Here is a 12,713-nt window from a genome sequence, read left to right on the forward strand (position 1 = left end):
CCTGCCCTAGGGATATGGGATGGCTGAACATAGGACACCGACACTGCACAGATGAAATAGCAGTTTATTAGTCACACATGCTCACAGCCCTGGGGGTGGGGGAGACCGCATGCCACATGGGGGCTGCACTTGGGAACAGAGTGAACCACCAGGGGCTGTGGGAGACATATTTTGTAGTAACAGGAGGGTGATGTGATTGGCTTGTTTGAATATCTCTGGGCCGGCAGGGATGAGCAGGCTGGGGTCGGGTCTCCAATGATAAGGAGGTTGTTTGGCTTTGGGATCTTATACCTGAGAGCAGAGCTCCAGGGAGACCTTGTGGTTAGGCTATTGAGGCCTTCTTGATTTTACCGATCTCAAGGCAGCACATAATATTTGGTCTTAATTTCAGGCCACAAAAGACATTCTTCTATATCTACTTTCTGTGGCACTTTTCAAAAGGTTTTGTCCTTAGTGTTTAGCAGCTGATTATGATGTGCCTCGTCATGGCTTCCTTTAGGATTTATCTTGTGTGGGCTTTGCACAGATTCTTCAATCTGCCTAGGTTTATGTCATTTGCCGAACCTAGGAAGTTTTCAGCCATTAGTTCTTTGGATATTTTTTTCAGCATTCACCTTTTCTCTGCTGTTATTAACCTGTGGGGTCTGTGCTAATTCTAGGTAGTTAGTTTCAGAATTGAATTGCACTGTGGGACACACAGCTGGGTGTCGCAGAGAACTGGAGAATTGCTTGGTGCAAAATTCCATACATTTGGTGTCAGAAATGTTGTAAACAGAGGAACTGTTTCCTTAGAGATTTTTAGATACTCATTATTTGTAATCTGGATGGGATATCATGTCTTTCACCGACTGAGATACATTTTTCTAATTATGTTGTTTAGATGTTTAGTCACAGCCTTCTGTGATGGAAGGTGTTTAGACTTCAAGGTTAAGGTTATTTCTCTCTTCTCTTCGCTTACTATGTAAGGAGTTTTATGACAGTTGTTTTTGACTGAAACTTTACATTCAGTGGCCTAAAGTCATTTTTCTCAGCTTTTCCTTTTTGTCCCAGTGCTCTTGAATGATGCTATCAGTGACAGTGCCCCTGCATAGCAGTGCTTCCCAGTTGGCAGTGGAGTAGGGCCTTGTAAAGAGTTAAAAGATTTTTGAATTGTACTCCTTTTCTACACCCTCCATTTTCCCATGGGTACGCAAGCACTGGGACTCACTGGATAAAAGCAATTGGTGTGAAATTGAAGTAGGTAAATATCAAAAACTAAGTTTCTCAGTTGTGAAATCTACTAGGAAGTTAATGAAATATCATTTTGGAAGACACACTTTAAATAATTTGATATATTGGTTTCTTTTTTTTTTTTTTCCCAGATGGAGTCTTGCTCTGTTGCCCAGGCTGGAGTGCAGTGGTGCCATCTCAGCTCACTGCAAGCTCTGCCTCCCAGGTTCACGCCATGGTCCTGCCTCAGCCTCCCGAGTAGCTGGAACTATAGGCGTCCACCATCATACCTGGCCATTTTTTTGTATTTTTAGTAGAGACAGGGTTTCATCGTGTTAACCAACATGGTCTCCATCTTCTGACCTCATGATCCACCCGCCTCGGCCTCTTAGAGTGCTGGGATCACAGGCGTAAGCCACCACTCCTGGCTGATATATTGGTTTGTTTATGAAAATTATACTGGATCTGTTAGAGGTATGATTGATGTATTTTATTTTTAAGTTGTCAAACATTCAGTTAATGATGTGTGTTGTAACTTTTCGGGGAGGGACATTTGCAGAGACTAATGGTATGGCATTCTGAAAAGCGATTACAGATTAAAAAAATTTTAATTCTGCAGATGATAGTGTCGAATCAAGTGGAACAAAGAAAGAAGATCTGGATGACAAAGAGAAAAAAGATGAAACTCCTGCACCTGTATATAGGGCCAAGTCAATTCTGGAGAGCTGGGTATGGAGTAAGCAACCAGGTAATCTTTGATCAGAGATAGAAATTAGTGTAGACATTTTGCCTCCAGATCCTCAGGTGGTTTTAGAAATTGGTTCTCTAATTCTGTAGGAGGAGGTTGATACTGGTATAGTCTTACACATCATTGAAACTGGAAAAGATAGCTATTCTTCTGCTTATGTTTTGGATAATGAGATAAATTATTTCATGCTTCACACACTTGGAGTATGTCATCTACTGTAATATAGTATCTGAATGAACACTTTAAATAAAATACATTTCTGTAAGTTAATTGTATACTTTAAAAATCTCTGAAAAATTTGAGTAGCAAGTCTCAGAAACTTGATTCTAAATATTAAAAATATATCCTTCCTTGGGAGGGAGTGTGTAGTAAACATGTTAAGTGTGATTGTAAGCATACTGTCTTTCTGGAGGTCGCTTTGTTCCTGCATCCACTGCTTTCATTTCAGGGATGTTCATGGAACACCAGGCACGAAAGGGCCAGAAGCATCCCCCTGCAGGACCAGCACTTGGCCCTGGCCATCCTGCTGGAGCTGGCTGTGCAGAGAGGCACGTTGAGGTGAGGGCTGCCGCAGACTGGAAATGCTTTGGGGAAGCACCTCTGTGTCCAAATACCTGTTGCGTTGTGTGCATTTCACTAAATCGTGTGTGACTGCAGCAGATGTGGTGCTCTGTAACCAGAGAACCATGTCCCAGAGCTTGCTCTCTCTTTACCTTTTCTTCTCTTCCTCTTTTATGCTCAGTTTTCTAGCCTGGGAACTGTTCTTTTTTTTTCTTTCAGTTTTTCTCATTTAATTATTTTTATTCCATGAATTTAAGATCCTAGAAGTTCCATGTAAACGTGCTCTTTGAGCTTCTTGACTGGTCTTTCCTATCAGCAGAAGGCAATGTCTTATGCTAAAGTCTCGGTGTCAATTCAGTGATTTAATTACCACGGCTTTACTTTCATTTCCTTTAATATCCCAAGTATTGCTTCACTTCTATCTAGCTGTTTGCTTTTATTTTTGATCAACCATGAAGAAAAGAAGTTAATCTGTTTTTACAAGGAATAAATATGTTTTCTCCTTTAGCCAAATGTTGTCTGCCATCCTGTTGTTGCTTCAGCTGTGGGACAGCGGGGCACAGGAGACTGACAATGAGCGTTCTGCCCAGGGCACCAGTGCCCCACTTTTGCCCTTGCTGCAAAGGTTCCAGAGCATCATTTGCAGGAAGGATATGCGTCACTCCAATGGCGACATGTACGTGAGTGTCATGATGGAACTTTGTGTGTAGGTGGCACTTGAGTCTACTTATTTTTCACGCAAGACCAGCGTGTGTGTCCGCGGCAGTGTTTTTCTCTGGCATGTGTGTGTTTGGTGGTAACAGCAGTGAGTCAGGTTAGACAGGTATAGGAGGTCACTTGTTTGTGGAGAAGACTCGGATCAGTGAGCGCCGACTTCCTTGTCAGCACAGAACCAAGCTTGAAACACGCACTTTTAAATCAATACCAGAAAAGAATGACGAAAAGAGCGGCCTGCTTTGTTGGTCCTTCCTATGTACTGGGCTCTGTGCAGGGCATGTCACCTGAGCTATCACTCTGTTTAGTACCAGCTCCCCCCTTAACAGGTGTGGACGCCGAGCTGGGGGAGGAGCAGGCGTGTGGGGCCCTGGGCATAAACCTCCAGGACTGCTGGTCTTTACAGGTCAAGTACAAGTTGGATTTTGCATCTTTTTGGGAAAGTCTTAGGCATTTCAATATCATGCTTTGGTTTAATTTTTCTATTATTTGGCAGTCTTTAAGCTAATGATAATAGGACTCTTCTGCCTTTAGAAGAATTAGAACTATGATTTAATTTGCAAATGAAAGTCGGCGTTCTCCAGAGTGGGCAATGTTTAGATTAAAATAAAGGTTTTGGTTTTAGATTTCGAGGCCAGCTTGAGATGCTGTGCTGGGTTCCCACAGAGGTGCTTCTGCCTTTCTCCAGGGCTCCTAGGCCTGTAGGGTGGTTTGCTCATGTTAGTAATCTGTGTGGATTCAACTTACCTGTGGTATCATAAATGTATACACGCACAGTCAATGTTGTGTACATGTATACCGCAAATTTAGACATTTACACAGTTTATATGCTGCACAAATACGTAGCTGTATAGTATAACTATATCATCAGCATTGTCATTTGATGGGTCAAATGAGTCAATACCAACATATAAAGAGTGGGTAAAGGCTAACTGTGTTACTTTAATTTTTCCCACCATTTCTGAATGTTTGTTTACTTTTCCTTTCTAGCTTTTGTCTGGCCCTCTGAGCCCCAGTGAGAGTTTCCTGAGGTACCTCACCCTTCCACAAGACAATGAGCTTGCCATTGATCTGCAACAAATGGCGGTTGTTGTCACGGCCCTTTTAGACCGTCTGGCTACACCCTGTAGATGCCTTTGCCGTATAGCTCTCCAACATCTCATAAGGTGTGTGTGCAAGAACCCTGTTCTCCATGTGTTTTGTAGCTAGTACCACTTGTAGGTTCTCATCCTGGGCCTGTGTGGAGACTTGCTTTTTCTGGTATTGGTAGGGGGAGCTGGCCTGTGCTTTTTAAACATGTTTGCAGTTGAAGGTGTTATCCGTGTTGAGAGTGAATGATGAGCAAGCTGAGGCACACAGGCCTGGGGACCCAACCTGGGGGCCCAGGTTCCAGGTTCAGGTGGCACAGTCCCAAAGAGCTCCCCTTTATCCACAGTCCCAGGCCCTCCCACCTTCTGCAGGGGGTTCCACAGCCTTCTTTATACTCTGAACGTGGGCTGTGTTAGTATGTAATGCTGGTTATAGCAGTGACAGTATAATTATATATTATATCTGTTATGTAATAGTAATGGTAATAGTAGTGATTTGCACGTGTGGAGCACCTGTAGGGTGCAGGCCTGCTGAGGACCTCATGCACGCTGTTGTATCTCATTATGTCAATGAGAAAACTGCTTTTGCTAATGGTAGTGAACTTTGTCAGTGTAGAACAGTAATCCTAGTTTTGAATGCAGATTTTGCTAACATTTTATTTCTAGTATGAAGAGCATTTATTTTGTTTTACAGTCATTAAAAAAAAAAGGAATACAGTCACGTGGTTCAAAAATCAAACCTAGGCAGAGACACACTGTCGCTTCCCCGCCCACGCCTTCCACCCATTTCCCACCTGCTGCCTCTGACTTTTCAGTCTCCTCTGTAACCTCCTTGTTCTCTGGAATGAGTACGCTAGTGGTAGCATGTTGCATTACTTCTGTTGCTTGTTTTTTTTTTTACTAACCATATATATTGGAGTATTTTATCAGAGTGTCGCTCTTTGTGTTTATAAAGCAGCTTAGTCTTCAGTGTGTGGATGTGTCTTTTATGTATCTTTCTTTAGTGAGTCTCTTATTGGTGGACACTTGGGCTTATTGCCACAATGTTGCTATACAAATAGTGCTGAGGGTCGGGTGTGGTGGCTCACGCCTGTAATCCCAGCACTTTGGGAGGCCAAGGTGGGTGGATCACCTGAGGTTGGGAGTTTGAGATCAGCCGGGCCAACTTGGAGAAACCCCGTCTCTACTAAAAAATACAAAAGTTAGCGGGGCATGGTGGCACATGCCTGTAATCCCAGCTACTCGGGAGGGTGAGGCAGGAGAATCGCTTGAACCTGGGAGGCAGAGGTTGCAGTGAGCCGAGATCGTGCCACTGCACTCCAGGCTGGGCAACGAAAGTGAAACTCCATCTCAAACAAAAACAACAAAAACAAAAAACACAAATAGTTCTGCAAGGCCTGACCTGGGACATGTGTCCTCCATGTGTGCACGCCTGTGTGCCTGTGCACATGCACAGGTGGGGATGCATCTAGTGTGGGCTGGTTGTCACCAGATTGCTCCTGTACGTCTTGATTTCTCTCACCACCAATAGGGCTGCTGGCCTCCCAGCCTTGTGTGTGGGCTTTTGGGATTTTGCCTGCTTAGGCAGAAAGTGGTGACTTCGATATAGTTTGAGCGTTTTAAAATATATTAGTATTTAAGGGCCATTTATACTACTTTTTAGTGGGCTCTGTTGAAATGCAATGGAAATGGAAAAATAGCCTGTTCAGTTGCTTCATCATATCTGTTAAATGAGGTAATACGGTGTGGTACGAGATGGGGTTTCACTGTGTTAGCCAGGATGGTCTCGATCTGCTGACTTCATGATCTGCCCGCCTCGGCCTCCCAAAGTGCTGGGATTACAGGTGTGAGCCACCGCACCTGCCTGATTGGATTATTTTAAAGCATAACTCTGTCTTTAAAATATTTTAAGGCATTTTACCTCTTAATGATAAGGATTTAAAAAAAAAACCCTACAATATCATTATCCTGTTTTATAAGATTAACAGTGATTCCTTAATCTAACCTGCAGTCCATGTTACATTTTCCTGGACTATCTCAAAAATGCCTTTTTTAGATGGTAATTTTGAATTAGGACCTGAGCATGTTCTGCATATTGGCATTGCTTAATATATGCTTCCAGTGTCTTTCCCCAAACAGCATGGCTCCAGGCCCTCCTCTCCCTGTCTCTGATCATACCATTTTCTTTTTCAAAGAAGCAGGTTGGTTATTTTGGAGAACTTCACATTTTCTGAATTTGGTTGATTGCTTTCTCTTATTCTAGACCAACATGTTCTTCTGTTAGTTCCATTAATCTGCTGGTTAGATCTAGAGGTTTGGTTGGATTTGAATTCAGGCTCATTAGGGCGGTGTTATGTCTGGAGTCATGCTGCATGCTTTCTGTTGGCTCAGGAGGCCTGTAGTGCTGGGTGGCTCCCGCTTTAGTTCTGTGAACTAGACCAGGGAATTCATGTGTTGCGTGTCCTCTATAAAATCCCCACCAACCTTGCCCTCTGCTGTCTGGTTAGCAGGAGGTACAATGTGTACAGGAAGGACATAGTCTAAGCTTGACTTCTTGAACTGCCACCTCCCTTTAACTATTTTTCGTAATATTGAGTTGGTATCCTAGCACTTGCATAGGTGACCACCACTCAGGTTTTCTTTTTTTGAGTATTTTTATGAACTAATAGACTTTTATTGATTTGGTGTTTCTTTTCTTTTTTAGCTTTTTCCCTCTAATATACACATTTAAAGGCAGAAATGCCCTCAAGCATGCATTTAGTTGTATGTCACCAATTTTGATCTGCAGTATTTTGATTATTAATTGAACACATTTTCTAATTTTCATAGTCATTTTTTCTTAGAATTTTGGGTTACTTATGAGTGTATTTTATAATTTTCAAATATGTGGGTGAATATTTTTATTTTCTGTATATACAGTCATTTTTATTTTATTTTGAATGAATTTTTGAAAACCTATTTCTAATTTAACTGCATTGTAGTCAGCACACATGCTCTGTAACTTTATTTCTTTGAAATCTGTTGAGATTTGCTCTGTGGCCTGGCATGGCCCGATTTGATATTCGTGCTGCCTAGATTTTTTTTTAAAGCATTCTATATTTAATAGAATTTGTATGTGTGGTATTAGTTTCAGAGCTAGATATGTATTTCTCCCATTGTGATTGTGGATTTTTTTATTTCTGCTGTAGTTCTTTCACACAGTTCTTTTCATTTTACCTGTTGATTGATCGATGGACTGATTCTGGTTTATGTATATACAGAGTCATTTTTTACAGGTCAGAACTGTAGAAATAATGAGGAAGTGACACTTATACGCAAAGCTGATTTGGAGAACCATAATAAAGATGGAGGTTTCTGGACTGTGATTGACGGGAAAGTATATGATATAAAGGACTTCCAGACACAGTCGTTAACAGGAAATAGTATTCTTGGTAAGATTACACTTCTTATTTCCTGGTTAAAAGTTACAGCCTGTATCATTCTAAGCAGAGTATTTGGCTTATAAATGATTTCTTTAGTTTTGTGCCAGCCCCCGCATACTTTAATGTATCGGTGGCTTTGGTGTCTGTCTTATCAACAAATTGAGCACATTTGAAGAATTTCCTCTCATTATGCATTTTTGTTTTAATACTTGGAACTCATTTCAAGTTCTGAGTCGGCCCAGGCAACCCTGGGAGACAGTGGGAGGTCATTATACTCTGGTAACCCTCACTTTTGAGTTAAGCACCTAACTTATTTCCTACTCACTATTTCTCCTATAGCTCTCCAGGCAAGCTGAATTGAACTCACGTTGCTTTTTCCCTTTTTGTTTCAGCTCAGTTTGCAGGGGAAGACCCAGTGGTAGCTTTGGAAGCTGCTTTGCAGTTTGAAGACACTCGGGAATCCATGCACGCGTTTTGTGTTGGCCAATATTTGGAGGTGAGGCTGTATGCCTTGAGTGATGCAGAGGATAGCAGGGGATACCCTCTGTGTGTTTGTGATAGGAATATTTGGATCTAGAAGTACTGATATCTGAGTCTTTTGGGGGGCATTAGAGATAAATATAAAGATCCTTTAGAAGTTTTGTCATAAATGAATTTACATTTATTCTTGTTGAGATCTGTGATGTACTGGTCTTGAAAGATTGTTTTTTAAATGATCAATTGTGAGAAATATAGACAGTGTTCCACAAGAAAAGAGGTTAAACTTTGGTCTTATGTAGAAATTTGGAATGGCTTATTATCTTGAGGTATGTATTTTTTGGGAAGAACTATGTACAGGTGTAATTCTTTACAATAGAAATTTGTCCTTACTATGTATTCACGAACACATAGAATTTATATATTGGGATTAGCTTTCTAGGTATCCACAAGTAATAAAATGTATTAAATGCCATTAGGGCAGGGCTTAAAGCATTTTATGAAGGGGAGAATTAACTTTGCTGTAAATATCTTCTGTGACTGGAAAAGTTGAACTCTTGCTTTTTTCAGATTTTTGTTAGAATAAATTTCATTTCCTCTACATGTGTGGTCACAGTCCACTAATACTTGTCATCGAATACTTGTCATAGTTTTGTTGCCCAGTGTGTTCTTTGTGCATGTAACAATTCATTATACTTTCTGAAGCGTGGTGTACAGTCACTTTGGAAACTGATTCCTAAGGAATATTCTAGCCAAATCACGTATCTGTGCTTTAGTTTTTCTGCAGTTGGGCTGTGTGGTTGCTGCCTGCTTTATTGGGCATGTGGGTTTATGTGGTATCTGCTGTTACTTGGGCACAGAAATCTCGCTTATTTTTCCAAGCAATCAGACAATGAGGCAGTTTAGGAATTGAGTGTGGTATGATTTGATTACTAGTAAATTGATGTTGAAAATGTAAATAATCTTTACTAAATTGATGGGAACAAGGAAGTGTTTTTATTTTATTAGTTATCCTGGTAATGAGATGTAATGGGAACATTTAAACTTATTGCCGTTCTTCTAAAGACATGTTTTTTGTTTGGAAATATTGAGTATTCTGATACATGGAGAATTATAAAGGGAAGCTAAAAGAGTTACTGACATTTTCCTGGAAGTAGCTGTGTAAGGGTACAGAAAAATCTTTTTGCATTAAATCCAAATTTGAATAAAAATGCTTAGAATTTAGTCACTTGTGATTATAAATAAACTACAGAAATTTCTGATTATATCCTTTTTTTTTTCTTTGAGACGGAGTCTTGCTCTATCGCCAGGCTGAAGTGCAGTGGCGCGATCTCAGCTCACTGCAACCTCCGCCTCACAGGTTCAAACGATTCCCCTGCCTCAGCCTTCCAAGTAGCTGGGGTTACAGGCACGTGCCACCACGCCTGGCTAATTTTTGTATTTTAGTAGAGACGGGGTTTCACCATGTTGGCCAAGATGGTCTTGATCTCCTGACCTCGTGATCTGCCTGCCTCGGCCTCCCAAAGTGCTGGGATTACAGGCGTGAGCCACCGCGCCTGGCCTCTGATCATATTCTTAAGACTTATACTGATTTACTCACAAACCTGCTTATTGAACAGTATTAATTACTGAGTTTCTGATGGGTGTTTTGAACAATAAGCTTATGAAAGACTAAAGTGTTTTAGAAGCCATCCTAATTTGATTGTTCCTGAACAAACCCTACACCATAACAGCCTGTCTGGATCCGAGGGGTGCTCTGGATCAGGAAGTAACAGCAGTCACACTGCTGCGATTCCTTTAACCCAGGCATGCAGGAACTCAGCCCGGGCCCAGGAGACAGGCTGCCTCAGCATGAGGGAGAGAGACTCCACCATTTGCCATCTCATATCCGTGGGTGCTGAGCCCACACTGTCACTTTTAGAGTTTCTTGTGGGTTTATAGATTTATTGTGTGCTGTTTCAAGCTGGTTTTCTTTTTTTTGGAAATTAAGTAACTTGAAAAGATTAAGTGATTAATATTCCTGTTGCTGTGTCAGGGATCCCCGAGCCTTCTCTCAGGCTTGATGATTCACTAAAACGACTCAGAAGAGCTGTTATACTCACAGCTGTGTTTTTTTACCGCAAAAAGGATACAGATTAAAATTAGCAAAGGGAAGGGTGCATGGAGGGAAGTCCAGAGGAAACTAGGCACAAGCTTTAGTGTCTCTCCCCAGTGGTGTCACGTGCATGTGCTTAGCTCTCCCAGCAAGTGTGTCACATCATGTGTGAAGAAATGTTAACCGGGCCAGCGCACCTGAGCCTCGAGTCTAGAGTTTTTGTTGGGGGCCAGTCACATATGCAGGCAGTGCCCATGTGACTGACCTCAATTACTCAGACTCCAGTGCCCCAGTGCAAAAACAAGTGGTCCCTCGCAAGTCACATCATTAGCATAAACTACCTGGCCAGACCACTGCCACAAGGTCCTGGGTGTCAGGTATACCAAAAAACTTATCAGGCAGGGTGTTCCAAGGGCTCAGAGCTCAGCTCCTAGAACAAGGACCAATCATGAAGGGACAGACCTTCCTTGGGAATTTGCAGGGTCTGAGCAACCCTGGCCTGCTATGTTAGCTCTTTACTGCCCAGGTGTATTATCATGTTGCTTATTTTTTATATTATATGCTGAGGAGATTTAGACCAAAAATTTTAAAAGAGATAAAATATAGGGAGGAAATTCCACATATCACAGTGAATTCAATTGATTCAGTTACACACTAACAGAACCACTGAACTGGACCAGGGCGGACAAGCCAGGAACTGTGGGCCAAATTCCACCTCTTGCTTGCTTTGTGTTGCCCATGGACTAAGACCTTTTTTTTTTTTTTCCAGTTTGAAATCGTTTTTTAACAATTAAAAGAAGTATATTATTTTTGACACATGAAAACTACATGAAGCTAAAATTGTAGCACCATAAATAGAGTTTTACGGGAGCACGGCCACACCTATTGCTTTATCTGTGGTTACTTTTTGTGCTGCAGCAGCAGAGTTGAGTATTTGCAACAGACTGCATGGCCTGAAAGACTCAAATGTTCACTCTCTGGCACTTGAGGAAGAGCTTGCTGGCTGCCGGGCTTCCCCTGCTTCGGGGCTTCTCCCCTCGTCGCACTCTCACTTTGTCTTTTTGTTCTGCCAGGGTGATCATTTCACTCTTGTTGTTGAGCATTGCAATTTATAATGTTGTTCAGATGTTTATTTGAATGAAATATTTGTCCTTCATGTAAATCTAAGTATTTCTTAATTTAAAATTAATATTTAAGTATATGATTTTTATAGTGAATGATGTTTTAAAACACAGTTCCTAAGAAGCCAGAATCTATAGATGATGAAGAAAAAATTGGAAATGGAGTGATTTAGAAGAAGCTTGCATTTTGCCTCACAGTCCAATAAATGTGGACAAGAGACCCATTGCAATTAAATCACCCAAGGTGCAGTATTTTCTGTGATTCTGAGGTTGGCTGAATAGAATCATAGCACATAGCAAAGGAATCCACAGTCTCGTACCTCTGTACCTGAGCATCCAGAGGGAGGGACGGGCGATTGTTAGAAATATGGCCCCAGTGATGCTTCATGAACTTGACTTATGATGTCTTGGTCAGAGCTGTAGCTGGAGAAGGGTTTCCTTTTATTTTTGGTACTAGATTGTATCATTAATTATTCACCATTCCTTCCTTAAATATATTCTTTGTTCCAGAAACAGTGCTGGGCCCTGTGGCCATTAAAATGAACCATAACTTAACTTTGTATGCCAAGCTAGCCTGTTCCAACATATATTAGTATAGAGATTATAAATTCACTTATATTTATAGCATAGTTTTAAAACCATGTATTAATGACTAAATTTAACATTTTAACCAATTTAAACCTATGAGCATTATTTATATTTTACTTGAATAACTTTTAGAGCACAGTTTAATATTAAATAGGGTAGACAAATGATGAAAATGGTTTTCCTTTGTTAGGACAAATGGCAGCTGCTGTTGAGTACTGTTACAGGTGTTCACAAATACAAGTGGTTGAAGCAGAATGTGCAGGGTCTTTATCCGCAGTCTCCACTCCTCAGTACAATTGCTGAATTTGCCCTTAAGGCGGAACCGGTGGATGTGGAAAAAATGAGAAAGTGTCTACTAAAACAGGTAACATTTGATGAGAAATGCATGTCTGCATTGGGTAATATACATAACACTTAACTGTATGCATTGATATTTTGCAGTTGGAGAGAGCAGAGATTCGCCTGGAAGGGATAGATACAATTTTAAAACTGGTGAGCAAGAATTTCTTACTTCTATCTGTGCAGTACGTGATGTTTTGTGGATGGCAAAGACTTATTCCTGAGGGGATCGATATAGGGTAAAACGTTAGCATATTTTTTTCTTAATTAAGGAAGCTGTGGCAACAAAATGTTGTTCTGTAACAGTTAGAAGTCTGGCAGTGTCCTGAGTCAAATTCTTTATCTTTATTT

General features: G+C 41.0%; 1 protein-coding gene across 1 annotated transcript in view; it reads left to right on the plus strand.

Annotated features, from left to right (window-relative positions):
* LOC129026612 (uncharacterized) overlaps nt 1-12,349 on the plus strand; it is a 45,297-nt gene extending 32,948 nt beyond the window's left edge. Inside the window, exons 3-10 of the mRNA XM_063653149.1 lie at nt 1,829-1,957; nt 2,406-2,515; nt 3,027-3,198; nt 4,223-4,398; nt 7,581-7,751; nt 8,135-8,238; nt 11,528-11,679; nt 12,214-12,349. Coding sequence (XP_063509219.1) covers nt 1,829-1,957; nt 2,406-2,515; nt 3,027-3,198; nt 4,223-4,398; nt 7,581-7,608 — 615 coding nt within the window. The 3' untranslated portion in view covers nt 7,609-7,751; nt 8,135-8,238; nt 11,528-11,679; nt 12,214-12,349. The remainder of the gene's footprint in view (nt 1-1,828; nt 1,958-2,405; nt 2,516-3,026; nt 3,199-4,222; nt 4,399-7,580; nt 7,752-8,134; nt 8,239-11,527; nt 11,680-12,213) is intronic.
* The last annotated feature ends 364 nt before the right edge of the window (nt 12,350-12,713 follow it).

Source organism: Pongo pygmaeus, chromosome 16, assembly GCF_028885625.2.
Source record: "Pongo pygmaeus isolate AG05252 chromosome 16, NHGRI_mPonPyg2-v2.0_pri, whole genome shotgun sequence".
NCBI classification, from domain to species: Eukaryota; Metazoa; Chordata; class Mammalia; order Primates; family Hominidae; genus Pongo; species Pongo pygmaeus.